This window comes from Pelecanus crispus, chromosome 1 (genome assembly GCF_030463565.1).
Source record: "Pelecanus crispus isolate bPelCri1 chromosome 1, bPelCri1.pri, whole genome shotgun sequence".
Lineage (NCBI taxonomy): Eukaryota > Metazoa > Chordata > Aves > Pelecaniformes > Pelecanidae > Pelecanus > Pelecanus crispus.
Window position 1 is genome coordinate 59,589,165 of NC_134643.1, and position 26,455 is coordinate 59,615,619.

The following is a 26,455-nucleotide window of genomic DNA, read 5'->3' on the forward strand; positions in this document are numbered from 1 at the left end:
GGTGGCCCAGAAAAGGGCAGTGGCTCTGCATTTGCCCTCTGGCCACAAGCCCAGACCAGCTGCCTGCAACAGCGAAAGGGCAAGGACCGATCCTACAGCAGCTGCCACCACCTCGGGGCCCCAGTCGCATCCAGAGTGTTCACAAAGCGACCGCAGGCTGCAGTGGCTGATCGCTGATGTCCCCAGCAGGGGCCACTGTGACATTAAGGAAAGCCAACCCACTAGGCATGGCAGGGGGCCGTGGGCTCCAGCCCCTACAGCAGCCCAGGGGCTTCTTGGAGCATCTGCCCTCCTCCAGGGCTCAGGCTCAGGCCTCCGAGGTGAGTTTGTAAAAAAGAACAGCTGCATGTGATGAGTGAAGGGGGCTGGGGGGGTGTCACTGTGGGGCAAGGGGCTGCTGTACACTGCAGTACAAAAATAAAGATATAAACCAGAAATTAAAAGGCTGGAGTGGAGTGTTGTGATCACATCCTCAGACCTCTGGCTTGTAACAGCTAGAGAAGGAGAGAGAAAGAGAGAAACAAAATCAATGGCAGGGAAAAAAAGCAATTGTGCATGGAGGGAAGAGTGAGAAATGGGAAAAGGGAAATGACAGAGGAAATGAGAACAGAAGAAAAAGAAAAGAGATGAGGAGTGAGGGTGGAGAACAGAGAAAAAGGAAGGAAAAGTCCACATGATTAACATACACTGACTTTTAAGAGAATAATACTCAGGTCCCACAGCCGTGGACAAGGAGGCTTTCAAACAGAGCGAGACAGAAATGTCAGCCAGCTAACAAGTGCCCTCCACCAGGAAAGAGAGTGGCATTGAGCACCTCTGGTTTAACAAGAGTCAGTTTTCCAGTATGAGAGAGGAATCCTCCTTCTAAAGTTTTCTCTTCTCAGCCCCATGCACCCTGGCCAGGCAACCTCCCCGAGCAGTAGGCAGAGCACAGAGGCTCATTTTGCACACAGCTGCGAGAACAGCTGGAGCAGGGACCGGCTGCTTCCACTCTGCCTTCACCACCCTCTGCCACTGCACTCTCACTCTGGCAGAGGCGGTGGAGGAAAAGCCCAGGGAAGCAAGAGTGGGGAGGGGAAAATCACAGGCTGCCTTCTGCAAACTGCTCTCGGGCTGGCAGGCAAAGGAGCTGCGGACAGCAGTCTGGAGAAGCGATCTGGCATGCGTGTCAGGCAGACACGTGGCAGACTTCCCCCCTTCCCCGTGCCACCCCTGCCTGCTTTGCATTCATTTCCACCCCTCTTCATTTCTCTCAGCTGCGCTCTCCTTTCTGCGGCCAGAGCCTCTGGCCCGGAGCCATAAGGTCTGCTTGGGAGGTAAAGGCACACATAGGACGAGAATCGAAAAAGCCACCTTAGGGATGAGTCAACCTCCCCTCCCTCCTTCCCCTCCCCAGCCTCTACAAATCAGGGCCATACCCACAAGAGGGAAGTGAGTCACTCATGCAGAGCTCAGGCTGGCAGGAGCTGAGAGTGCAGACAGTAACGTACCTGCAGAGGAGGAAAAGTGAGGAGCAGAGAGAGACAGGGCCCTGGGCAGGGACCACTCTGAGCCCTGGGGGGCTAAGAGAGCAGAGAGGAAGGATGCTGGAGGCTGGGGAGCGTGCCAGGGTGGGAGGTAGGTGACAGTGCTGGGATGGACACGGAGGGGAGCAGGAGGGAGGGTCCGGAGGGAGAAAGAGTTTAGTGCAATCCTGAATAGATGGACAGTCTGCAAATAAAAATATAACCATAAATAAACCAAACAGTTTAAAATACAAAGCAGCAGCCATGGTAACAGCTCTCCCCTGTCAGCTTTATCTCCAGAGAGACTCCTGCTCCTGGAGAGGACTGCCCCCACACCCCACACCTGCCCTAGTCCTTCCCTGCTGCTAGCTGTGAGCTCTCACCAGAAAGGTGGACCGGTCTATGCTTGGGGGGTTATTTTTATCATTTTCCTCAAGGATTTGCTGCACCTTTCTCCTCTGCTTCTGCTTCTGCCTCTGCCTCCTCCTCCACCTCCTGCTCTTCCTCCTCCAGGTCCTCCTCTGTGCTCTGTGGCCCAGCATGCAGGACAAAGGGAAGAAAGAGTGGAGATACTTGCAAGATGAGCCATGGCAGTTCTTTCTGACACACAAGGGAATAAAGCAATGGTCACGACACTGGAATAAAAAGGGACCTTTCCCCATGGCCAAGACAGTTCTGGGTTAGGGAGCAAAGAGACTTGTCTTCCTCTGGCACATCACGTCAGGGCTATCTAACCCACTTACAAGTGCTGTGATCCCACTGCCCCACAACTGCCATCAGTCGCTAGAGCTCCTTCCTGTATCCCAGGATGTCATGCACTGCTACAGGTTTCTGTCCTTCCCTCAGAAGGGGAGCAGGTGAACTCCTGCCCCTTAGGCTGGGACTCAGCAAAAGGAAACAGAAGGCTGCAAAACCTTCAGGGAAATCACACCATAGAGGCAGTGATGCACACACAGCATGGTCATGAGGAGGCATGAGGGGGATGTTAGAGTAGCATAAATGCCAGGGTCACTTGCTAAAGCCATTTGCCACACACAGCCAGACACCACCACTCTCAACACATGCACTCCTTGTTTTGGGCAATGGGTGTAATGCCACGGTGCTGAACACCAGGAGAAGCCCCTGTATTTCACCGCTGAGGTGCCCCACAGTCACAGTGGAGAGAGGAAAGAAAGAGGGAGCAAACAAGAGCAAAGGAGTTCACAGGCAACGGGAGCAGGGCCATAGCAAAGTTGGTCTCACCTTGGCTTTGTGGCTTGGCTCAGAGCTCAGGCCATTGGGGGAGTTGTACAGCTCTTTGGAGACCACGCACAGGAACTCTGTCTGATCCTCATTCCTGTAGTTATAGGATGAGCCAATGTTCACAAGCTAGAAAAGACAAGAGCAAGAATCACAAGCACATGTTACTGCAAACATCCACTCTGCCTGGGGAGCAGGGCAGAAAGCCCACCATGCAGCATAGAGTCCAATCCATACCCCCAATAGAAAGGCCTCATAACTAAGCTGATGAGGCAGCACAGAGGACCAGGACAGGAGTTTTGGCAGGATGCAAACCAGCTTAACTTCACACAGTATCCTCTAAACCTCTAGAGAAGGGGCAAGAGAGAGCCAGTGTGACAGCACCATCAGTGACCGACCCAACATTCTCAGAGAGGGAAGGTGCCTTGCCTGGGGACTGTATGGTATCCGTGATCTTTTCCCAAAAAGAAAACTCCTTCCCACCCTGCTCTACCTTCTCCATACCTGCTCAAAGCGCCATCCATCCGACATAGTGGAAACCATCTGAGTGAGCTCCTCTTCCTGGCACTGTAGCACACGGTAGACATGCTTAGGAGGCACCTGATAGCAAAATTGCAGAGCATGTTGACAACAGTCAGATGCTAAAGGCTGTTACCCTCCTGCAGAATGAAGTGGTAGTACCCCTCCTTGACAGACCTGTCCTCTTCCCCATGTCCCCTGGGGTTAAAGGGGAGTGGAAACCACAACTCAACTTTCTATTATCCTGTCATGGGGAGCAAGAACAACAGTATCTTTTCTGGAGAGGAGGGACTGAGCTGAGTGCTTCCTGCATTGTCCCCAGAAGATACTGGGCTCTTTCAATGGGGAGTTTGCATTTGGCATTTCAAAATCATTTATGCAAATGCCACAAATGCTGATGGGGTTTTGTGAGTGCAAAGTGACTGTGTTGCTAGAGGCTTACAACCTGAGGCAGACATGATGAAAAGCAATGTATCAGCCAACACTCCCAGAAGACAGATTTTAAAAGGTTATTGGCCAAGACAAGGTGTGATTGTGCCACAGGATTGATTCCTTGTGCCTCATTGTCTGCATTTAACTCTTCCACAGACATCTCTTCACCTGTTCCCTCCAGGTTTCTCTACAGGTATCCCCATGCTCTTCACTGTGATTACACTCCCAAGATTCCCCACACCAGGGCCCTCCTCCCCATGACACCTTCGCTCTCCTCACAAACATTCTTCCATATCCTACAGCAACCAGCTACCTTCTTCCAAAAGCTAGAGGAGCTGATTTGGTTTCAGAGGCTACATGCAGCATTACTTCTGGGGATGCAAAACAAGCCTGTAACTTGTTTATTGTAACTGAAATGGCGGTAGCCTGTCCCCTGCAAGATTTTGGTATGTAGACATTAGCACATAAACTCTAATTAGTTGCTTCTTTCCATTCCTTGCTGCTTCTCCCAGGTCTAATCTCCCTCTAGACTCACCTCTCCCTTTCCACATTCCCTCCTTTGCCCACTCCACTCTATCTTTCCTTGCCATTGCTCTCCAAACCTGAGTTACTGTGTAGTCCTTCTCCTCCAGTCGATCCTTGATTATTCGGACTAAAGGACCAATGTTATAGAACTCAGCTTCTTCTAGGACCCCTGAGAAAGACAGACAGAAGGACCCCAAAGACAGAAAGTTAACAGCACATCTTTGTTTTTTAGCTTACAAAAGATCAATTCTGAGCTTCCCAAGGGAGAAGTGACATCACAGCCTCACTTTTTATCAGGTTTCTGTTGCTTGAAACTCATACTGCAGGGAATTGGACCCTGGCTTTCTGCATTGCATTTCTAATGCTCACCCCAATTTCCTTATGCTGCCTGCTACTACAGAAAAGGCACTGCCAGTGAAGGCTTGCACCAAGGACTGCTAATACCTTTCCCAGATAACTGGCCAACAAGAATAAACATAGGCTCCAGCTCCTCTCAATGACCACTAGTTATTACCTTGTTCAGGCCCTCTTCTTAAGGCAGAGGACCACAACTTGTTCTGACCTTGTCACCAAAAGACCCCAGAAAATCCCAGCTTTCTTCCTGGGCCAGTTGAAGTTGCATCCACCTTGCACCCCACATGACTTCAGATGATCTTTGGCTCTCTCCCCTGTGCTTCACCTCAAAGCAGGTAAACAGAGAAGTGTTTTGGTTTTTTTCTCTATGGTGTCTGCATCCATCACCTCTCCTGAGACCTACCTGTTTGCTAACAGGCCTTCAGGGAAAGGGAGGTGGGCTCCCAGAGGGTCTGTGAGGGAAAGGCGGCTAGGAGCTGACACTCACATGTCCCCAGGGCAGTACACAGACAATGCAGGTGGGGAGATTGATCCTTCACTACCTGACACACTCAGACCTCTTCCGAGTCCCTCATTCAGCGGTGAATCATCTAACGGGTTAGTTTTATGGCAACCTGAGAGTCTGCAGCAGGAACAAAACGCAATGTTAAGCTATGAACAGGACTCCTGCTTATGCTTCAGATTCAGTTAAAACCTGTGGATGAACTCTGTCTGACCTCAGGATTACAAGAAATGTCAAGTAGGAAACACCTCAGAATTGTGTTTATTACAATTCTGTACCATTGCTTAGATATATTTTTGGAATTATAACTCATAAGATGATTCTGAAGAAAACTTTCCTTGCATTAGATAAATATATGTAAGAAAGAGAGGCAAGAAGACTAATAAACATGCAGAAACTGTGCTTGGCAAGGGCTGGATAGCACAGCCTGTCTTTGGAACTGGCTCCTTGTTAGACTCTAGCATCCCAAAAATAACAAGGCATTGGGGACTGCTGGCTGGTAACACCATGATGTTACTGAGTTATCCTACTGGACCCCCTGTCAACCTCAAATGAGGGATTGGTTTGTCTGGCTTGCTCCACTGGAACTGCTGCAGTCCACAACCCATCAGAGCACTAGTAGCATACATTGCATATCACTGATTAATGATGGTCTTTATTACGGTCAGTAGAAGAGATGAGCTTGGGGTTGTTTGGTCTTCTGGGTTTTCACTCCTAATTAGAAACACTCAGTCATTAACAGAAAACTCAGTCACAGAGCCTGGTTAAAAGTGGGTCAGGAACAAGTGAAAAATGGTTTATTGAGGCTGAGAGATCTTGCCTACTTCCGTCTTGGTGACGTCTCTGCTGAACAAACAGTCATGCAGCCACAACACCTGTAGGATGCCTTCCTCACCTACTCCAAACCCCTTTAGTAAAGGAAACGTTGGTACGCTTTCCAGGCCCTGCAGGGATAACCCTCTTAAATCCCCCCAAATCAACCTCCAGAATGTGAATGAGAGACAAGGTCAACAACAAGTCCTACTGTGTCCTGGCTACAGCAGTGATGTTAGGTGGGAAGTTTCTGAGCTCCAAGACTCACCCTCTTCAGCCATATCTTTATCCAGGACCAGCTTCCCATGACGGAGGAAATTCAGGATGGGTCCAAAGTAAGTGGGGTCCCGGTCTATTAGGTATGCACCAGTCTCATCCTAGCAACATAGACCACAAGGAGAAAAACCCCACGGGAAACTTGTAACCAATCCTCATATGCTCCAGACTACAAGAAAATACAAACCTAAGCAAAAATGTCCACTATTTCTAAGACTCCTTGGAAACCATGGGCCCCTGAGAGTCCTTAGCCAAGTCAGCTCAGCTTGGATTTTAACTCCTGTACTGGCATGCCCAGCTCAGCATGGACCAACCCAGCTGAGAAAGCCAAAAAAAATAGGCCTCGGTCTCCTTCAGCAACTGTGCATACAGGCCTGGTGTGAGAGAGCAGAAAGCCCCCTTACAGGGGACACGGCTGAGTCAGGCAGACACAGCTGGGAGGCAGACCCAGGGGACGTGGGGTGATAGAGAGGCGGGAGAGCAGGGGCGGAGGGGAGATGGCCTCTCTTTTCCCCAGCTATGGAAGACAGGTGCCAGGCTACAACACAGCAAGGTGGGAGCTGGCAAGGGGAAATCCTTCCTGGGAGAGGAGGGAGAGAGAGCAGGCATTTTTCACTCAGTTACTCCTGCAGCTGTCGGGGTTTGGCTCCATCCCTGCATCCCTCCAGCCCTCCCCACTCTCGCTGGGGCACCGTGTGGGAGGCAACCCAGCTGCCTTACCCGGTCCGACTGCAGCTCCTCGCCCTGGCACAAGCGACACAGGAAAGATTTCTGCTCCCGACACAGGGTCTGCCTGGTGGTGAGGAAGATGGTGCCCCCCACGTTGAGCCTCACCCACTTGGCCTGGGTGCCAGTGGCTGGCGGGATGTCCCAGGTGCAGCGTAGCCCCACGGCGCCCTGCATCTCCTCCCTGTGCTCCATCCTCATCCTCACACCCTCCCCCCCGGCCCCGCGGCATGCAGAGGAGGGCTGCCGCAGGTGCTGTCTGCCGAGGAATGCCGGGATCTGTAGTTTATCTGCCTCTCCCTCTGCAGCAGCCGTGTTTCCTGGGGTCCAGGGTCCTCCCTGTGACCGCCAAGGCAGTCCCAAGGGGAGGAAGGATGCTCTGTGCTGGAAGAAATCACTGCGGCTGTTAGGGGTGGGCAAAACGACAGCTCCACAGCGCTGATGCTCCCTGGCTTTTCCCCTGTTCCTGTTTTCACTAACCAAGGGCTGGCCAGCACTTCAGAGGTGCAGGGTGTTATGCAAAAACCATCGGCATTTATTTCCATAGACATCCTCTCTGGCTCATTAAAAGGTTCTGGGAACTGTAGTTTGCAGGGACATGCACAAAAGGGTGCTGGGAACTGTAGTTTTCCCAGCCTGCTGTCCCTGCAATGAGGATGCTGTAATGAAGGGGGCTGCACTGTATTACATGACCCCAGCCCTGCGGCTGATAGTCTGCCTGCTTCCAGTCCTGGTTCTTGCCTGCAAGCTTCCTCGGCGTCAGGAAGAACAACCTGCTCCCTGGCAGTCAGCAGATTAAGCCCGTCAGCACTGTACTCCACAGCTTTCCCTTCAGGAGACCCATTACCCCAGGCTCGCAGCTCAGTGCCGCACCAGTTGCCATGCTTTTCTTCCTGAAAAATGTGCAGGCTGTTGCCTTCTTGCTAACATATGTAGGGACACTTCTGGGAACTGTATTCTGGATCTGCATGAAGTGCTGGCAGGGGGCAGGAATAAGTTCTCTTCCAGCTCGGAAGAGTCGCTGACTCAGCAAACTATCTCCCAGTGCTGTCCTACTAGCACAAAACATGCCAGACAGAGACCCCCTGCGTCCTTGCCCTGTGCTCCTGCCATCCCTGTTTGTGTCTGGGCAACAGAGAGCTCAGATTTTAACTTAGTTCTGTGTAGAGTTCTACCTCTGCCCCTGGCACATACCACCCGCTGAGGCCAAAGTGTCAATCCTGCCCTACCGAATCTAGCCCTGCCTCTGCCACTCACTCCTGCCAGACTGAGCTCGGAGCTGAGCAACTCGTGCCCCATGGGACTCTGTTCAAATGCACTCCTTGGCATGGATGCAACCTGAATAAGCTCCCTCTCCAGCAGCTCTGCTTTTCCCACTCCCACCTAAGCACAGCCGTGCTTGCCAGAAGCTCGAGCGTATTAGGAATGGAAAGGCTGATGTTTCACCTGAATGTGGCCCAAAGCCTTCCTTCACCTAAGCAGCTTTCTGGCTCTTCCTTGCCAGGGCAATGCAGCACTGCAGAGACAGCGTGGTGCCTTGCAGACACATTATTGTTCTTGCACCTAGACCTTTGTGTCTTTTGAGGTGGGGGTGTATTGGGGTAAGAGGGCGGATAAAGAGAAAGATTATGCTTTACTCATATTCCTTTTCATCCTTCCCTCTTCTTTTACTTACAAATCACTCCCTTTTATTGTTACAGGACGTGAAGGCAGCATCACCCTTCCCCCAGATCACCCAGGACTTCCTTCACAAAGATGGTATAGGTGTGTACTTTGCTCCTTCTGTGGAGGAGTGGAAAGGGGAGGAGGGGAAGAGGGTAACACGGAAAAGGTTCCAAGCTTGCTGACCTCCAGCTAATTTAAGCACAGGAACAATTCAGCTGCTGCAGGTTGTAAATTCTAGTAACTCTGGATCTCCTTTAATTTATATCAGGAGCTGGCTAGCACTAGAGTGACCAATAATAGGGAGAGGATGAAAAATTGTTTTTCCCTACCTGTATGGAGCAGACTTTGGCCCAAATTAGTGCTCAGCCCTTGGACTGGTCTCCACTGAGCAGTGGTGGGCATCTAATATGCTCAGACTAACAATGACCTGAGCTGAAGCATCACACAGTGCAACACAGCTGTGGGACTGTTGCCCTCCTACTTCTGGCTCTGAGTCAAACCATGGCAAATCTGAGAGCTCTGCCCTGCACTCTGGTGTACAAGGGATGCAGGACCCTGTCTGTGCTGGCTGCAGCTTCAGAGGAGAATTAGGGTGAGGACTGTGGCTCTCTGATATGAATGCAGTAGCTGGGTGGCAGTCTATAGCCCCTTATCTCCCCCTTCAAGAAATATGCCCTGCCTTAGTTTTCTTCCTTCTTATATCAATGGTTCACCCTGTCTCCCTTTTGTCCTCTCACAGCCCCTCAGCCTCTTGCTCCTCTTTAGGTCCAATCTCTTGTTTTTGACACCTTCTTCTCCAACGTCTCCCATGCCAATGCTGCTCACGGGTCAGGGATGGTTTATATTCAGAGCACACCTTCTTCCATCAACACCAACCTCCATCTGTGGCCAGCACTTCAAGTCTTGCTCACCCAGGGCCATGGTGATGAAAGGTTAGTTGGTAAATCTAAAAACGTATACTATGAGTAAGGAAAGAGGTCAAGGTACACCACTCCCATCCCCAGAGCCTTCTTTGCTGCAACATACAGCACAAAATTTATTGGAACCACCCCAGGCCAGGGCGTTCCCCATAGCACATGAAAATACTCTCCAGGAAGAAGTCAGTCTGGGGTGAGTTACCAACTGAAATGCTATGATGAGTCGGTGGTGTGGGCTAAATACAGGCCTGATCTGCACACCATCACCAGACACAGTTCTGAGATGCAACTAGCATGCCTGGGTTAAGGTCCATTAAGCAGTAAACAGAGGATAAATAAATTTAACTAATCCAATGGCTGCTCCTCCTGCTTTGATGATAACTATATATAAAGCACATGTACACAGAGAGACATCAGCGAGCAAGAGCTCACACAGGGCAGCATGATTGTGTAACACCATACAGCCCTGCCGAGTACCCAGTTAACCATGGGGACAATTGCACAGATAGATTGGGGACAAGGAAAAGCTGGACAGCCACGGGGTAGACAGGTGATGGCAAGAGCTGAGGAAAACAGAGCAGGGGGTAAACCGAGAGTTTCTTGGTTCAGCAGCCAGCAGGCCTGCAGTGCAAACCTGCAGAAAGCTACACACACTGCAGTGCTCCATACGTACGCTGCAGCCTGACAAGTCAGCTGGGTACATGGTGTTTGATGCATCACTCACATTGTGGAGCTGCTCTTAGGGAGCTGTTGCATTGTGAAGCGTCAGTGGGAGCGGGGATCACTGTGTGTTGGCACAGACAGTGTCACCACTCTGGCAGGCTGGGAACGCGTGTCTGGGATTAAACTTGCATGATCATTTAGTTAATGAACACACTGCGGCACGAGGCACCGGAGAAGAAACCATCTCCTCTCTCCATAGGAGGTGGGGAGGGGAAGACAAGTAATGCTCTGACATTTGCCATTACGCCAACAGTGAACTGGGAAAAGAAAACTCCCTACACTGGACTTGGAGGCGGGAGGAGTCTTCCCACTTGACATTCACTTGTAGCCAACAGAGCCCAGATTGACTGCCAGCTGAGCCAGGCATATTGGAGCCAGAAGAGAAAGGTCCCATGGCATGCAGGTGAGCTAATCTTTCTCCAGCTCCTTGTGCTTCGTGTGGTCTGTGAGCAATGTACCTGCATTCAAAATAGTGTGCAAAGCCTGCGTGTGTATGTGCATCACTTGGCATCTCTGTTGGAAGAGTGCTGGGAGGAGGACAGAGAAGAGTCATGTAGCACCCAGTTGTGCGCTGGGACCAGGAGAGACGGGAGGAACAAGAAAAGCCACTGCAGGTGATTACCATTACTCATGCAGTGGTCGTTAGTGGGAAGGGACAGCAGTGCTGGCAGAAAAAGGGCTGATTTGGGAAAGTCTGCAGGGGAACAAAAGGTTTGCTGGGAAATGAAGTGTGAAATAGTGCAACCTGACGGCTAGGCAGCAGTAGGGAAGGAAAGAAGAAGGCAGGGGACGAAGACGACCTGTGAGGAACAAGGGACTGCAGGATTACTGTTGGAGAACCATTGACCAGACTGTTTTCAGAGTCCAAAACTGGTTCAGGACAAAAGTATTACAGATAGTAAAATATACCAATAAACCAATAAAGAGTTTACATGCCAGCCTGGGATTCTCAAATTTATATAGAGAGCTGTAAAAGCTCCAGTCTCAAGTTAACCACAGGTCAATGTGATCCTCTTCCAACATCACGGCTGTTCCCAGTGCTTTGCCTGCAGCATGAGAACAGATCTCAGCTAAAAGGAGGGAGAATATCAGAAGACACTCTTGGACAGATTTTTGATATATGAGGGCATACCCCAGAAAGACAAAATACCTTGTCATGAGGAGGAAGTTCTCCATTTTGCCTCTGTGGGGAAATCAAGACAAAGCTAAGCATCTGGTAAAAGATTTGCCAAAAGCTGGGAAACTGAAGAACCGCTGAGATTTTGTGGTTCAAAACCCAGCCAGAAAGGCAGTTGAGTACTGCCAGCTTTGGCACACATACCAGAGGGGGGGAAAGGCCTTGCTGGATGTCATCGAGCCACACAGTCAAAATGCAGAGCAAGGGGAGAGGGAAATCTTTCACTTAGTTTGCGGTCTCCAGGTGGATGGCTGGGCTGCACCAGACACCTCTCCGCAACACACAGGACAGAGAAAAGCAGCTCAGCCTCAAGAGGAAGCAGAGAGATTCCCACTGACCGCAGGGACTGCTGGGGTCAGTGGGAAAAAAGAAACACAGTGCTTAAGATGCATTGCCAAATGTTCTGGAAGGACAAGAGCAAAAGCCAGCCCCCTGCATCCACTGGAAATGATTAACAAAGTCTGAAAGAATATGTCAATTTTCTCTAGTAACTAAATTTTCCTGGAGAAATAGAGCAGACACAGCACTCCTGTCTATCTGTAAACAGGGGCCTGGACACATACTGACAAAATCAGCCTCACCTCCCAGGCACACCCAGGGTGTTAAACCTTAATGACCCACCACGTGAAAGCCTCCTAGCTTGGCTGATGGTGGGAGAAACTAGAAATCCTGAACTGAAAAGACGTTACAAGCCAGATCCTGCTATAAGATTGCAAACTAGACAACACTGTACAACTATCTTTAACTTAAGGTGTCTTAAAAAGCAGCACTCCTCTTGCTCAGACTGGGAGGCACCTCCACAGAGTTTAGCACCACTTGCTGTTCCCAGCCAGTGCTTATCCTTTTGTTTTCATGACCGCACCATACTTCAGCCGGTGGGGCTTTTTTTTAAATGCCTTCAGTTACAGACTGCAATCAGATGTCCTGCATGACTAGTTCTTCCCTTTGCCCTGCAGGAAACAGTTGCTAGAAAATTACCCAACTTGGGATAAAGGAAGGTGTTGCTACCAGTCTTTAAAAACACACTGATTACCTGGGTGGGGAAATTCATAAAGCATCAGGGTAGAAAACCTTTCCCTAGCAGTAAGGAGAAGAAAATTAATTAAACCATCAGTTAGATCCAGAACCGAAAGTCTTAACAATTTGCAGGGCATGCTGTAACCTGCAAAAGAAACCCTTTTGGGAAGTCCAAGCCCAAAGAACTAAATGGAAGCTGGCAAATATAAAGGTTTATTATTTTATCCAGATCTGGGTCTTGCACTGCCTACTAAAGGGTCACTTGTTTCAGACCCCTGTGTACTCTGTATACTCAGCACTTGCTGTAACACCAGCCCCAAGTCCCTGAAAAGCCAGGTTGTTAGACTGGATGTACGTAGGGAAATTGAATGCTTTCAGTCACTGGAAATGGGTGGAAAGAAGGGTCAGGCTATATGTGTGGCTGGTGAAGACAGAGGAATAAATTATCTGGACAGTGAAACTCTAGCTCCACAGGAGGTGAGAAGAAATGGAGCTTGTGTCCATGCAAGCCAAGCCCACAAAGAAGCCAGGGCTTCAGCCAACAGAGGCCAAAGGAAATGCAAAGAATAAACACTCTCCAAAAGGAAAGGATCCAGCCCTCATATTCAGTGCCTAGGAGGGGACCCTGCAAATCTGTGACATAAGCATCCATAGCATCCCCTAGAAAGGACAACCCCATCATCCTTGGATGTCCACAGGTACCTGTTGCTGTAAGCCCAAGAGCAGAACCTGTCTCATTAACTTTGTAAGTTACCAGTGAGCCAGAATAGGTGCAGGCTTTCTCTCTCTTGGGTTTTTTGGGGTTTTTTTGTTTGGTTGGTTGGTTTTTTTTAAGAGGAGAAAATCCCAGAGAGAACAAATTCTTGAACATTGTCAGGGATACCCAGGGGGATTTCAACTCCTAATGTGGAGTTTTAGGTCAAAAAGCAAATGGACAAGGACTGAAAGGAGGAAGATGCTGAAAAGTCCCAAGAGAGAGGCATGCCATTGTCTTTCCTGGGCGAAAGAGCTTGTTGAGGGCAAGAGACATAGTTCTACTCATAGGGAGAAGGAAACATCTCATCTGAATCATCAAGACAAAGTGATCCTATCAAAATAGAGTTCCTGAAAAGGGATCACCCAAGCAACACTCACATAAGTTCCATTCAGCAGAAAGACCTTGAAACACATGTTTATTTACCCTTTTTTTAATCCCAGAATCTTTTCTTTTTCCCCCAAGGGGGATCTTGGACCATGAGGGTACAAAACTGGCTAAGTACACATTGCAGTTAGAGTCCAAGTGCAAGAAGAAATCCAAACCAAGTCTCTAACCTAAGTGCCAACCTGGAAGCCGTATTTGTTCCTTTAATAGCTATGCCTTTCCCCAAAGTTTTTCACTCAAAATGGCCATACAATGCACAGATGGCTTCTAGGACAGAGACAGAGAGCAGTATCATGAGGCACAGTTATACAACTATGACCATCCTGTGAGTGAACATAGCAGAATGTCCTAAGTCATGAGCTTCGCTTGACTCAATTACTTCCCCATGCTGCCACCAGCACTCTCTCCCTTCCATCTGATATGGTAAAAGGGTCACAGAATCACAGAATGGCTGAGGTTAGAAGTGACCTTGGGAGGACATCTGGTTCACCCCACCTGCTCAAGCAGGGTCTCCTAGAGCTGGCTGTCCAGGCCATCTTTATGCTCCTAAGCAGCAGCAGTCAGGTAAGGAGAAAGTGCCAAAGCACCATGTGCCCGTACTTGTTACCCAACACCTTCACCTCAAGACACTTAACCAGCAATGCTAAACCCATCTTTTCCAAATCCTGTTTCAAGGCAAATTCTCTGCACAGCTGGGAGACAAAGCAGCTTGTTACACTGTCTTCCCCTTTCCCTCAGAAATAATATTTTCAGGCTGTGCCCGCATGTACCATTCCACCCAGGCCCCATCGTATACAGCAACATCTGGCTTGCCACAGAGGTATGCTCCCAGAGCCACGTGGCAGGCAGTGACCCCAGAGCCACACGTGGCTACCACCGGCTTTAAGAGGTCCACCTTCTTCTCCTGGAACAGACTGCGGATCTGCTCAGGGGTCTTCTCTAAGCCAGACTCTGTGAGGAAATCGGTGAAGGGGATGTTCATCGACCCAGGGACGTGACCAGGCTCAATTCCTGGAGGAAAAGCAATACAGGTAGGAATTAACCTCTACTGTCTGCGACAAATCCATTATAAAACCTGTTCTCTGTTTCACTGGGAGGAATATTTATTTAGTGTATTTTGTTAAAACAAATACATTTATTTTTGTTAAACTTTGCTTTACTAGATTACTGATTACTCAGAAAGGATGGCTCTAACCTTCAGGTTACCACATGGACACAATGCTGTCAAGTTCTCTTCTTCCTCCTAGTTCCCTCCACATCTTCCCCGCATGACAGCAACCCACTCTGATGAGGCACTGACTGAAGCACCTCCACAGGCCCTTCTGAGGGGAAGAGTAGCACCACTACATGAAAAGACCAGTGAATATCTTTGAGGTGTATGAAAGCTACATGCCTCACCCCAGCCCCTCACGAGAAAAAAAAACCCATGGCTTCCCCACTCCTGAATTTTCAAAGAGCAGCACTTGCTAGTCAAAAGGAGAGGACAGGTGGATACACTGCCTCAAGTCCCGTTCCATAAAGGACAACCATATTTCCCTTCATTACCTCTACAGGAGTCAAACTGATGGGCACCTTAAATGAAGCCCCTTTTTGTTACGTCAGTGTCTCAGGAGGCACATTACCATCTCGGGGCTCTGGTTCTACTCCCCGGAACCGTCCTGCAGCGCGCGCATCCACTACTTGGAAGCGGTGGGAATCCAAGTTATCTAAGACGTCCTCGTATGTTTTCACCAGGGACTTGTCCAAGGAGGCGTGGAACTCGGAGGGAGCTACTTGGCTTTTCCCAGAGCTCAGCGCATTCCCCTCTCGCTGCCAGTTCTTCAGGCCACCATCCAGAAGGGAGACAGCTTCATGTCCAAAGGCCCGGAACATCCACCACACCCGCGGTGCTGAGAAGAGACCTTGGTCGCTGCCATCATACACCACAACATGAGAATCATTCCCCACACCCAGCTTCCCCACGTACTCAGCAAAATCATCAGCCTTGGGCAGCATGTGATCGTAAGGTGAAGTACGGTCGCTGCACTGGTCAATGTCGAAGAAAACTGCACCAGGGATGTGGCGCTCCTCAAATTCCCGCTTCGGGTCACGCTTCATCTTCGGCAAATACCAGGATGCATCCACAATTCTCAAGGCCAGACCAACTTGCTGGGACTTGATGGCTTCTGAAAGCCATTTGGCAGACACCAGCGCACGGTAGAGGAGTTGTTGCGACATTGCTCCAGAGGCCTGGCCAAGATTACCTGATTCCTGGAGTCTGCCTGAATCCACCTGACTGCAGAAGGAAGAAAGCTGCAAATCAGAGCCCAGCCTTACAACAAGTGGCTGGATAAAGACGCGTTTTGGGACCAAAGACCTGCGTCTGCACTGAGGTGCTGGCTAAGCCTACAGTGAGTGAGTGGTTTGAAATGCTCCAGCCTTGAAAATAAAGTTTCACAGAGCTCCGCCCAAACCCTGCCCCGAGCAGGCCAGCCATGGCACAGTCCTGCCCTGAGCCCAGCTCCCCGTAGCCCACCTGGCCCCTCCACCTCCAGCGACCACCAGCCAGCGCTGACAGCAGCAAGAGGGGAGCGGGGCAGCCCCAGGGACCCTGAGCGGAGGCCCCCGAGCACCCCCCGGTGAGGCACGGCCCCACGACGAGGGGGAGGGCTCTGCCCCACCGCTCTCACCGCCTCGGAGCCCATCTCCAGCCGAGGCCTTACCAGGGCCCTGACTCCCCTCAGGCAGGCTGGACCCCCGCCCCGGACACCCCCAGCCCCGGCGGCGGCAGGGCCGCGATTCCCGCCGCGCCGCCCCGTACCTCCGTGCTGGGTCTCAGCCGAGCAGCACCCGCCCTCACTCCCCGCCAGCCATGGCCGCCACCGAGGGGCGGGAGCCGGGTCCCTGCCAGCGGGCCGGTCCCGGGCGGTGCCGCCCGCCCCGCACCGCCCCCTCGGCCGCACCTCCCGGCCCGCGTCCCCCCGCCGCCGCCATTTTGTGTGTGTGTGCCTGTGTCCCCGCCGGCGGCGCCCCCTCCCGGCCTCGGCCCTCCGAGATGGCGTCGAGGGTGCTCAGCAGGGCGCTGGTTACCGCCAAATGGCTCTCGGAGGCCGTGCGGGCCGGGCGGGTGGGGACGAGCCTGCGGGTACTGGATGCCTCCTGGTACCCGCCGGAGAAGCGAAACGCCCGGCAGGAGTTCAAGGAGAGGCACATCCCCGGGGCATCCTTCTTCGACATCGAGGAGTGCCGGGACCAGTCCTCCCCCTATGAGTTCATGCTGCCCAGCGAGGCCCACTTTGCTGACTACGTGGGGCGCCTGGGGGTCAGCAACGACACCCACGTGGTGGTGTACGACGGGGACGAGCTGGGCACCTTCTACGCCCCCCGTGCCTGGTGGATGTTCCGGGCCTTTGGGCACAAGGAGGTCTCCGTGCTGAACGGCGGCTTCAAGAACTGGGTGAGGGAGGGCCACCCTGTCACGGCAGAGGTCAGCCAGCCCGCCCCAGCCGTCTTTAAGGCCAAGCTGAACACGGCCCTGGTGAAGACCTTCGAGGAGATGATACAGAACGTGGGGTCCCTGCGCTTCCAGGTGGTGGATTCCCGCCCCGAGGGACTGTTCCGGGGAACTGAGCTGGACCAAGGTAATGGAGGTGGGAACAGCACCTGCCCCCTGCACCACAGTGGGATGAGTGTTGATACTAGTCCAGGCGTAACAACTGCTTCAAGCCAGTGAGCAGATTTTCCTAATGCACAGGCATGCCTCAGCCTAACTCGTTGATTTACCTTAAGGGATCCACAGTTGAGCATTTGGATCCGAGTGCCCTCACAGAATGCTTTTCTTGTAGTTGGTTGTAAAGGTGCAGGACGAAATAGCAGAAAAGGTCTGCAGTCGTTTGGCTCTGGGATCCCCCATCCCACACCCTGCAGAAGTTAATCAGAATGCAAACACGGGAGGTGAGAGCTCCCAGGGGTTTGTTCAGGGTCCTATCTAACACTAGCAGACGTGCACAAGCTATCAGTATTCATACAGGCACCTCTCACCATAATGAATGCACCAGCAAAAGCCCAGATTTTAGGCAATACAGTAACCCAAGGGACATTTTCCTTCTTGCTCTGGTTCCCAGCAAATAGAGAACTTGCTTGAGCTGATCCTTGTCCTTTTGCTCTCTGCCATTAACTCTAACAAGCTGTCGTGGTTTAGCCCCAGCCAGCAACTAAGCACCATGCAGCCACTCGCTCATTCCCCCTACCCCGATGGGGTGGGGGAGAGAATCAGAGGCGTAAGAGTGAGAAACACTCCTGGGTTGAGATAAGAACAGTTTAATAATTGAAATAAAGTAAACCAGTAATGATAATAATAACAATATTATAATGATAATAACAATAATAATATACAAAGCAAGTGATGCACACAATGAAATTGCTCACCACCTGCCAGCCAATACTCAGACAGTTCCCGAGGAGCGATTGCTGCTCCCCAGCCAACCCCCGCCCAGTTTCTATACTGAGCATGACGTCATATGGTATGGAATAGCCCTTTGGTCAGTTTGGATCAACTATTCTGGCTGTGCCCCCTCCCAGTTTCTTGTGCACCTGGCAGAGCATGGGAAGCTGAAAAGTCCTTGACTAGCGTTAGAACACTTAGCAACAACTAAAAACGTCAGTGTGTTAACAACATTCTTCTCCTACTAAATCCAAAACACAGCACTATGCCTGCTACTAGGAAGAAAATTACCTCTATCTCAGCCGAAACCAGGACATAAGCTTAAGTAAGAAAAGCCCCAAACCCTTCCTGAATGTGTGGGCTGTCAGCCTCTCTCTTTTGGATGCCCCAAGTAACAGGAACAAAAATTGATTTTGTTACCTTGGTCAAACACTGGACACGCAAGCAGGAGGGCTGGGAGAAGTCCTGTGCAATGGGGACAGCTAGTACAGCAATGTGCCTGGAATGAAGTTCAAGTTGCTTCTTAAAGAAGGCCCTTACTGTGTAATTTAAGCCTTGCTATATCCCAGAATAACCTCTCCTCCAATAGAGAATCACAGAAATGGTTTAAAAAGAAATGCAGAGTTTCAAAAACAGCACAGAAAAGCTCAAGCAACAGTTGTTGGGTCTGAGTCAAGCTCCACGCCACAGGAGCAGGTGTGCAGCAGGCTTCTGCGGTCCTGAGACAGTGCTGCGCTGCTGCCTTGCGGGTTGTCATTTTGTTCTGGCTGTTTTCTTGTGTGTGTGCTGCTGTACGGCCATTGAGTGTGACACTGTGTCCTGAAATAAATTCCCGCGTCTGAACCTCAGGAGCGTTTGGCTGTAAATGGTTCTGTACACGTGGGTTGCATAAGTGCCTACAGTGATCCCTCCCAAACACACTTGACCTGTGCAAGGCAATGCAGAAGGTGAGCGAGGTAATAGGAGTGACAGAGGAGAGACTGTTGCAGGGAGAGAGGGGAAGTTAGGCTTATCGCTCATTCTGTTTCTTTGCCAAGTGCAGCCCACCAAAGTGAAGGATGAATTTTAACCTCAAGACGTGAACAAAATGCTCCTCACTGGGAGCTGGTGGATTTTGCGTTCTCTTTCCCTTAAAATGGGAGTGGTCATCAGGTGACAAATACCACAGCCCCTTACAACATCTTGAAAACAGATTTTTTCCTTTTAAATGAGTCAGCATGGAACAGTTTATTTGTGGTGGTCCAGATTTGCTTCCCACAGCAGATCCAGCAGGATAAGCACTCCAACTGCAGCTGCTCATTTCCACAGGAGCTTGACAGCCTTCTGAACCAAGCTAGCCAGTAGCTGCGCTACAGCCAGCAGTAGGTAAAAGGCAACACTTGCACCTAAAGAGCAATTTGAAATCAATGCTAATTAATTACAGGGGTCATCCAATCAGGGAGGAGAAACGTTGCCTGTAATTTAGAGAAGAAGAATGGTCTTGAGGTTAAGGAACTTGCTGCATTCTCAGGTGATTTCAGTTTAATTATTGCCTCAGCTCTTGACTTCCTAATTAAGTCAATTAATCTCTCCAGTTCCATGAACTCCATCTCTAGAAGAGGCTAATTTCAGCTGACTCTTTTGCCTCTTTAGTTTTTCGGTTTCTTGTGGTAAGAATTAGTGTCCCTGTTTTATTTTTATGCAGCAGCTACTTTACTGGGATTTAGACCTCTGTAGCATTTAAGATAAGCCATGATACATGGCTAATTTTTAGTTCCTGGGAGAGGTTTACCCAGTTTGCCAGGGTGGAGAAAAACAGACAACATTTCTATAAGCTAGGTCTCATAGGTCTTAAATGCAGGTATTGCTTTGGATGAAAAAGCTTGGATGTTCATGCATGGTGGGCAGCATAAGCCCATCAGATGTGCAGCCCTGACCTATGTGCTGAGTGTTTAAAGGCATCCCTGCACAGTGCTGTGTTTCTGGAGGAACTAGCAACTCAGGCCTGCTCACTAGCTGTGATTCAGCAATGGCCTAGCCAGGTTCTGCAAGGGCCTGCTTACTCAGGCGATGTAGGGTGCAGGTCTATGGAACCAGCCTGACCTGAGACAATCCCAGGCAATCCAGGGGCACATGATAAAAATAATTACATGATAGTTGCCAGTGCTGACTCTCTCAGAGTATTGGGCACTGAAAACTGAGGAACAGGAATTATAGCTGAACAAGTGCATACAGAAAAGTTGCAAATTTCTGAATTCTTTTACAGACTCCTGAGAAAAGAGGGGAAAGTTGCTAGGCAAGAAATCCATCATCTAAAAAAGAAAGCAAACCCAAAGTCATTTTATGAGCTTCTGACTTCTTTTTCTCATTCTCAGCCCTTGGGTAGTCCTTGTCTCCCTTGCACATAGACAATTCTTGAGGTTTTGCCCATTTTCCCAGGTCTCGGTCCTCCCTGCCCCAAACAAAGCTTTTGCTCAGCTTGAGTGTTCAGTGGCAGTGGGAGTGAGAATGAAGTGTTGCTGCTTCTTCCCTCTCTTCTCCAAGTGGAGTCTGCAGCTGGGAGTGGGCTGGCTCTACTTTGACCGTGAAGTAATACTGAAGGCACAACATGGAGAGTGAAAGACTTTGATAAAGTCTGTTTCAACCCACAGGAACGTACAATCCAAAGCTGTCCATTCATATGACGAGGTTGACAAACGTCAGCTGCCAGAATTAGCGTCATGGCCCTGCAGGTTCTTAGACTCTTCTGGCTGTGTATGCACACAGTATTTTGACATTGGTGGCAAAGGCCTATTGATCTGCCTGTGAGGACTCTCAGGGAGCTGGCCAGGAGCAAGCTTAAAGTGTTCCTTCCAATGAGTTCACAGTAGGTTAGGTGAGATCACTAATGGTCCCTTCCGAGGCATACAATTTGAATGGAAGAGAAAAAGAAGAAAGGAGGCAACAGAGAAGGCATTTGGAAAGGAACCACTATCTGCAGCCAGCCAGCTCCAAGACCACAGGGAGTTAAATGTGGGGAAGGCACATCTTTTATCTTTTTGACATTAAGAAATTCCACCTGGAGCTTTCATTGCAAAGGGAAAGGCTAGAGAGAAGGGGCTGTAGTCTTAGCTAGATAAATAGCCAGCACAAAAATATATATTTAAGCAGAGAATCTTAACAGATGTGGAAAAGGGGATTAAGCAGTGAAGAAGATAACATATTACAGGTTACAAATTGTGAGGGAGGATTGCCAGAAGCCAAGCTGAGTGAGACTTGGCAAAAGGAATTAAAACAAATAACAAAAACTGCTGGAGCAAAGTGAATAAAAAGAGAACAAGGAGAGAAAGCGTAAATAGGGTTGCTATGCAGTTAGCAGGGGTTCCAGATGAAAGATTATTTGTGTACAGCCTCAGAATTATACTGGGTCTGTGCTACTGGGTTGTTTTGGGTTTTTTTTTTTCCTCTTGAGGATAAGTCTACAAAGTAGAGGGAGGGGTAGCAAGAAGAAGGGGAAAGAAGCGGAAATGATCATTTCTAAACAGGGAGTGTAACCAAAAGATACCCATGTGCTCAAATCTGTGAGGCAGATGATTTCCATCCCAAATACGTGTCAAAAATCAGTCATGTGACATTGTAAGTCCATGAGGCAAGGATTTAATAAATTTAATCAGAGCATGGTTCTGTAGGACAGAAACACTAGCAAAGTTTGTATTTTTATTTAGGATAGGAGGTACAGCACAATCTAGGCAGCTGTTGATCTCTTATCATAACATGGATAGACTGGAAGGCTTTCAGAAAACTTCAAGAAAAATTATTTGAAATGAAGGCAAAATTGAATAAAATGCCTTGGTAAACTTGCACTGCAGCTAAGGGCTCTATTTCCTTGCCAACAGAATTGGTTTGCCAGATAAGAGAAATGGGAACATGCACGCCTGGAAGTTATGTCTGATCTTTTCTTCCAGCCATTGGAAGCACCTATGAGGTAGACTTGTTCCATTTGGACTTCATTAATACTTTGGACATAATATTAGAGGGGCAATTATTAGTTCAATGTGAGAAGAGGGCAGATAGCACAAGTACTGTTAGGTGTCCAAGAAACTGAAAGGGAGATAAAAATAACTTGTGCTGAAAGCAAATCTGTGGGGCTGGAAGTTGGTAGCGTGGTCCCATCATTATAGTTCTATGTTTACTTCATATTTTTATGATCATTGAAGCACTGAATATAGGGAGTTGCTACTAAAATGTGCTGCTGGCACAGCCTTGGGAAGGTTTAAATGATCACCTGCAGAGTATTATGTGAGGTACCACCTGCAGTGATAGAAGTGACAGGAAATACAATGCTACAGGGAGCAAGCCCAAAACACTTAACTGCTTGTGTTTCTCTTACAAGCTGAAGACCCACATTTGGAAGCAATTGAAGAGGATAAGACTTGGATGAATTAGTTGGGTGCAAGAACCTCAGATGTGATTTGGTCTTGACAACAGCAATTATTAAGCTTCTGTCTAGCAATCGAGATGCTAGGAAATGCCAATTCCTTATCCAGAAGCCTGGTGGTCACCTGGAACTGTTTCCAGGGTGGCTAAGGCAGTGCAAAGTGTATCTAATGAGCCCTTACTGGGTTTAGGCTAAGGGCATGAGGCTGTTGGGAGTGCTGAGTGCTTGCTGTCAGTATGTTGGAGCAATAGCAGAAATATTTCAGCTGCAGGGCAATGTTAGCTCAAGGATAAATGGTGTATGGACTGACCGTGATGAATTTAACGTTGGAAATGAATATTCTTCCTCGCATGAGCAAGGAGGTGCCTCAGCAGGAAGTTTCATGGCAAGAATCCAAATTGGTTCTGAGATGGATGCTTTTATGAGAGGGAGCCTATAAAGTGATCACTGTAGTAGCTGGGAGCCAGGCTCTGTAATCCTAGGCTTCATTCCTGGAGTTTCTAAGGGTGACTGCATGAATCTGGCGTGGAGTATGCTCCGTGTCATATGAGGCAGGAGCAGATTTATCCTCTCCCCTTTTCAGATCCCAGCTGCATCCAGCCTTGCTTTCCAGTCCTGTGTTTCTCTGTTCTTGTCCTAGCAGAGAGCGAGCTGATAAAACTTCCTCAACCACTCAAGGGTGCTTCTTAAGCAGTCCAAGGGATTGTGGTTGTGCAATGTCAGCTCTTTCTTTCAGCTGAACACCCACATACATGAGTAAATGAAGTTTCTACAGAATTCCCCACCTTTCACTCGCAGAGTGCAATGCGAGTGCAAGCACTGGTTCATGACTCCCAACAGACTTTTGAATCTCTGGAGTGAGGAAGTATCCCTATAGATCAGAGTCAAAAATGCTCTAAAATGAGACTGTTCTTTTCAGACCTGCTCAGGTCCTAACTGAAGAGTTGTTTAAGGGTGGTGAGTGTATGTCATGGCAGTCTTCAATAAGAGAGGGGTACAAACCTACCTATTTTAAGATGTGTGAACAGTCTAGAAAAGCGATCATGACCATGGGGCTTGAGGCACCTAAGAACTGAATGGGTGGCCCAGCAAGCTTCTTTGAACAAGAGCTGGCCCTTCTAGTTCAGCCCCCAGGACGTCTTGATCTCAGTACACTTCCCAGTGCCCTAGGATGGTGTGAGACTGCTGCTCTGCAGCTCACAGACTTGTCTGTATTGGAGTGATCCCCAGTACTGCAGCAGAACCTTACAGAAATCCCTTGCCAAAGGACAGGGTCAGGACCGTTGACTCTGTGGGAAGGCAGTAGCCTAACTCAGGCAGATAACTCTCTCCAGTAAGAAGCTCTTCAGTCTGAGAACTGCAAACAAGGTTTTCTCATTCTCATTTTTTGTATTATTTTATTTCCCCTGTCATACAGACACTATATTAATGAGTGTGGGTTTTGCAGTTCTCTGTGTACTGAAGTGATGAACTGTTGTTTTCTGGAACTGGAAAAAATGTGGTGAAAGCATCAGTCCAAAACACTGTCTTTTTTTTTCTTTTTAAATGTTAGTCCCTCCAGAAGTCAGCAGTTTTTTTCCTGACTTCTCCCTGTAAAGCTAAACACTTCTGAAGGATGCATGAGATGACTAGTAGACAACAATGCTAGATTTCTAGGGCACTCAGGGAGGATGAATGAAGAGACAAAGACAGTCCATCTGGAACAGGGTGAGATCTTGTGAAGCTGACTCAGGGCAGCTTTGGTTGTCTTTAGGCTCGCTCTCTTTGTCCAGCAGAGCAAAAATCCAGTCCTCAATATCCTGCCAAAACCCTGTTTTCCCCTTATGACATATCTGATCATGTCATGACATCACTCTGCATGAGTGATGAAACTGCGGTGTTGTTATGATGTGTGATGTCAGTCTCTGACTAGGTATACTTTAATCATTTGACTGCAACACAGGTTCCCTGCCCCAGTCTTTCCCATCTCCTGAGACCAGTTACCCTGATGACTTAGGCAAGTGGAAAGCTGTCAAGTGAAACAGATTACTATTTATGTGACTTTCCCAGGGCTGTCTTATTAGAAGTTCAAATCTAGCAAGGAACCATTCCCTTAAATGCATTTTCAATGTAATATATAGTGTTTCCTGCTCCAATGAGGCTTGATCCAAAGCCTCTCAGAGTCATTGAGTGTAATGGACTTTGATTAAGCTTATAGTGACAGAGTTTGATTTTCAAGGGCGTGATAAAAATCTTATCCATCATATTTTTATATATGCTTCTCTCTAAAGACCTTGTTCTTGAGATGCAACTTTCAGCTTAACCTCAAGTGGTCACTTTTACCAGTAGAAAAACAGAACCCATACTGATTTCTTCCATGGAGTGGAAAAAAGTGACACAAAATCTAACTTCTCACTTCTCTGACCCCATTGCCCCAGGATAGCTGCCTCAGCAGTAATGTGGCTGACTTTAAGGTTGCTTTACCTTTCTGATATATGATTTTAAGGTGACACAGGAACAAACTGTGAACAGATCACTACTTTCACAAATTCCACATACAAGCCACACTTCTGCTTCTGAAAGCTGTGTCAGTACAGACCGCTGACATACTTAGGGAAGGTCAGAAATGCACTGCTGCCTTTCTCTTTACACAGATCCCCTTAATGCCTTTGTTAGGATCATTTCTTTGGTGATTCTTTGATTCTTGTCACATCTAGGGCTTCTTCAGATTCCTGCCTCTCATTGCTTTCAGGGAGAAAATAGTTTGCTAAATATTCTGGAAGTTTTGACTTCAGCAAAGTTGAATAATCTTTGTCCTCCTCCTGCAAAGCCCCATACCACTTGGCATCTTCATCATCACCTGAAACAAATGGGTATCTTGGAGAGAGTGGGAGTATCTGCAATGATGTCTCTTTAATGTCTCTTTTGTAGGTGTCTTTCATCACCTACATTAATGTCTCCTTGCTCATGTTTCCTTTTTTTGTTCATTCTTGCAGGGCTGGAATCTGGTCACATCCCTGGTGCTGTGAACATACCCTTCCATTCATTCCTAACAGAAACTGGCCATGAGAAGAGTATTGAGGAGATCCAACAAATATTCCGTGAGAAGAAAGTGGATCTCTCAAAGCCACTGACAGCCACATGCCGCAAAGGTGTCACAGCATGTCACATTGCCTTGGCAGCCTACCTGTGTGGCAAGCGTGATGTGGCTGTTTATGATGGTTCCTGGTTAGAGTGGTTCCGCCGTGCCCCACCTCGCTACAAGGTCTCTGAGATGAAGCGCAACAAGGCCTAGAGGGAGAGTTGTTTCTTGGACAATGAGATCTAGCAGCTGTCTGCAGCCCAGGGTACAGGGAAAGGGAGAAGGTGGAAGTAAAGAAAAACCATGTTGATTTATATTTTGCCAGTTTGTCTAAGAATGATCAGTAGATTCCTATCGATCTTTCGGTTTCTCACAATGAATAAAATAGACTTCTAAGATGATGCATCTATGAGTATTTCTAATTCTCTGTTGCCTGTAACCTGCTTGTGCTGGGTGGGAAAAGCAGCTTTGCAACATGGAGAGTTGCACTCTTCCCTGGAAATTTGCTGAAATTCCGATGGCCTGGTGAGAACTCAGGTCCATGCTGGAGCAGAATGGAGGAAAAGTGCAGGGCTAAAATATAGCACGGGGTGCTGGATACAGGAGGGCCAAGCTGTGGTTCTGTCATTGACTCAATATAAGACCTTTTGACAGGCCACCGTCTCCCCTTTTCTAATATGGAAAACAGGGGCACCTTCCTCTTCTTCTCTGATGGGAGTCAGTGAGCTCATGTGAAGCATTTGGAGATGCTAGAAGATCCAGTTCTGCTGAAAGACAGTCTTGTTGATTATTGTGACTGTGTTACGAAAGTCTCCAAGAAGCCCTATGTATGTCATGAGAACTTCTGGGCATGGGTGTTTCATGAGACATGAGCCTTTTATCCTCCTCCTTGTTTGTTTATTCAGTCAGCAAGGGTGACCCTAATCTCTGCCATGTTTCTTCTGGTTCTCATGGAGACTCCAGCTCATAGATAGAGGGAGGGATTGTTCCCTAGCAGCCGTCTCTGCTCTTCAGCCTTCATCCCACCTCCATACCTGGACTTCA

General features: G+C 48.8%; 3 protein-coding genes across 6 annotated transcripts; 1 reads left to right on the plus strand and 2 right to left on the minus strand.

Annotated features, from left to right (window-relative positions):
* Positions 1–1,451: 1,451 nt before the first annotated feature.
* Positions 1,452–7,092, minus strand: KCTD17 (potassium channel tetramerization domain containing 17). The gene is given in 10 exon segments (XM_009488589.2): positions 1,452–1,483; positions 1,486–1,576; positions 1,578–1,679; positions 1,682–1,710; positions 1,955–2,033; positions 2,748–2,873; positions 3,249–3,344; positions 4,298–4,389; positions 6,158–6,266; positions 6,886–7,092. Coding segments are annotated over 10 exon segments (963 nt in total).
* A 6,590-nt stretch (positions 7,093–13,682) lies between these two features.
* LOC104035330 (3-mercaptopyruvate sulfurtransferase) lies at positions 13,683–15,778 on the minus strand. Of its 2 annotated transcripts, XM_009488587.2 has the most exons (3): positions 15,154–15,778; positions 14,956–14,961; positions 13,683–14,542 (listed from the first exon to the last, which is right to left on the minus strand). In XM_009488587.2, exons 1-3 carry the CDS (start codon positions 15,746–15,748, stop codon positions 14,244–14,246), a joined length of 900 nt encoding a protein of 299 aa, XP_009486862.1. In that variant the 5' UTR covers positions 15,749–15,778; the 3' UTR covers positions 13,683–14,243. The 2 variants fall into 2 exon arrangements, with proteins under 2 accessions (XP_009486862.1, XP_009486863.1); XM_009488588.2 differs by lacking the exon at positions 14,956–14,961.
* A 787-nt stretch (positions 15,779–16,565) lies between these two features.
* On the plus strand, positions 16,566–26,381 carry LOC104031996 (thiosulfate sulfurtransferase). Of its 3 annotated transcripts, XM_075707367.1 has the most exons (3): positions 16,566–17,151; positions 25,326–25,594; positions 26,325–26,381. In XM_075707367.1, exons 1-3 carry the CDS (start codon positions 16,566–16,568, stop codon positions 26,379–26,381), a joined length of 912 nt encoding a protein of 303 aa, XP_075563482.1. The 3 variants fall into 3 exon arrangements, with proteins under 3 accessions (XP_075563482.1, XP_075563474.1, XP_009482466.2); XM_075707359.1 differs by lacking the exon at positions 26,325–26,381 and having other exon boundaries at positions 16,566–17,160; positions 25,326–25,624; XM_009484191.2 differs by lacking the exon at positions 26,325–26,381 and having other exon boundaries at positions 25,326–25,624.
* Positions 26,382–26,455: the final 74 nt, after the last annotated feature.

What these genes read in the sequence shown, in the direction of transcription:
- LOC104035330 (XM_009488587.2), bottom strand. Translation starts at nt 15,748, where the DNA reads ATGTCGCAACAACTCCTCTACCGTGCGCTGGTGTCTGCCAAATGGCTT.
- LOC104031996 (XM_075707367.1), top strand. Translation starts at nt 16,566, where the DNA reads ATGGCGTCGAGGGTGCTCAGCAGGGCGCTGGTTACCGCCAAATGGCTC. An exon ending in GGGAACTGAGCTGGACCAAG is followed by an intron (nt 17,152 to 25,325) that starts GTAATGGAGGTG and finishes TCATTCTTGCAG; the next exon opens with GGCTGGAATCTGGTCACATC. An exon ending in GTGCCCCACCTCGCTACAAG is followed by an intron (nt 25,595 to 26,324) that starts GTCTCTGAGATG and finishes TCAGTCAGCAAG; the next exon opens with GGTGACCCTAATCTCTGCCA.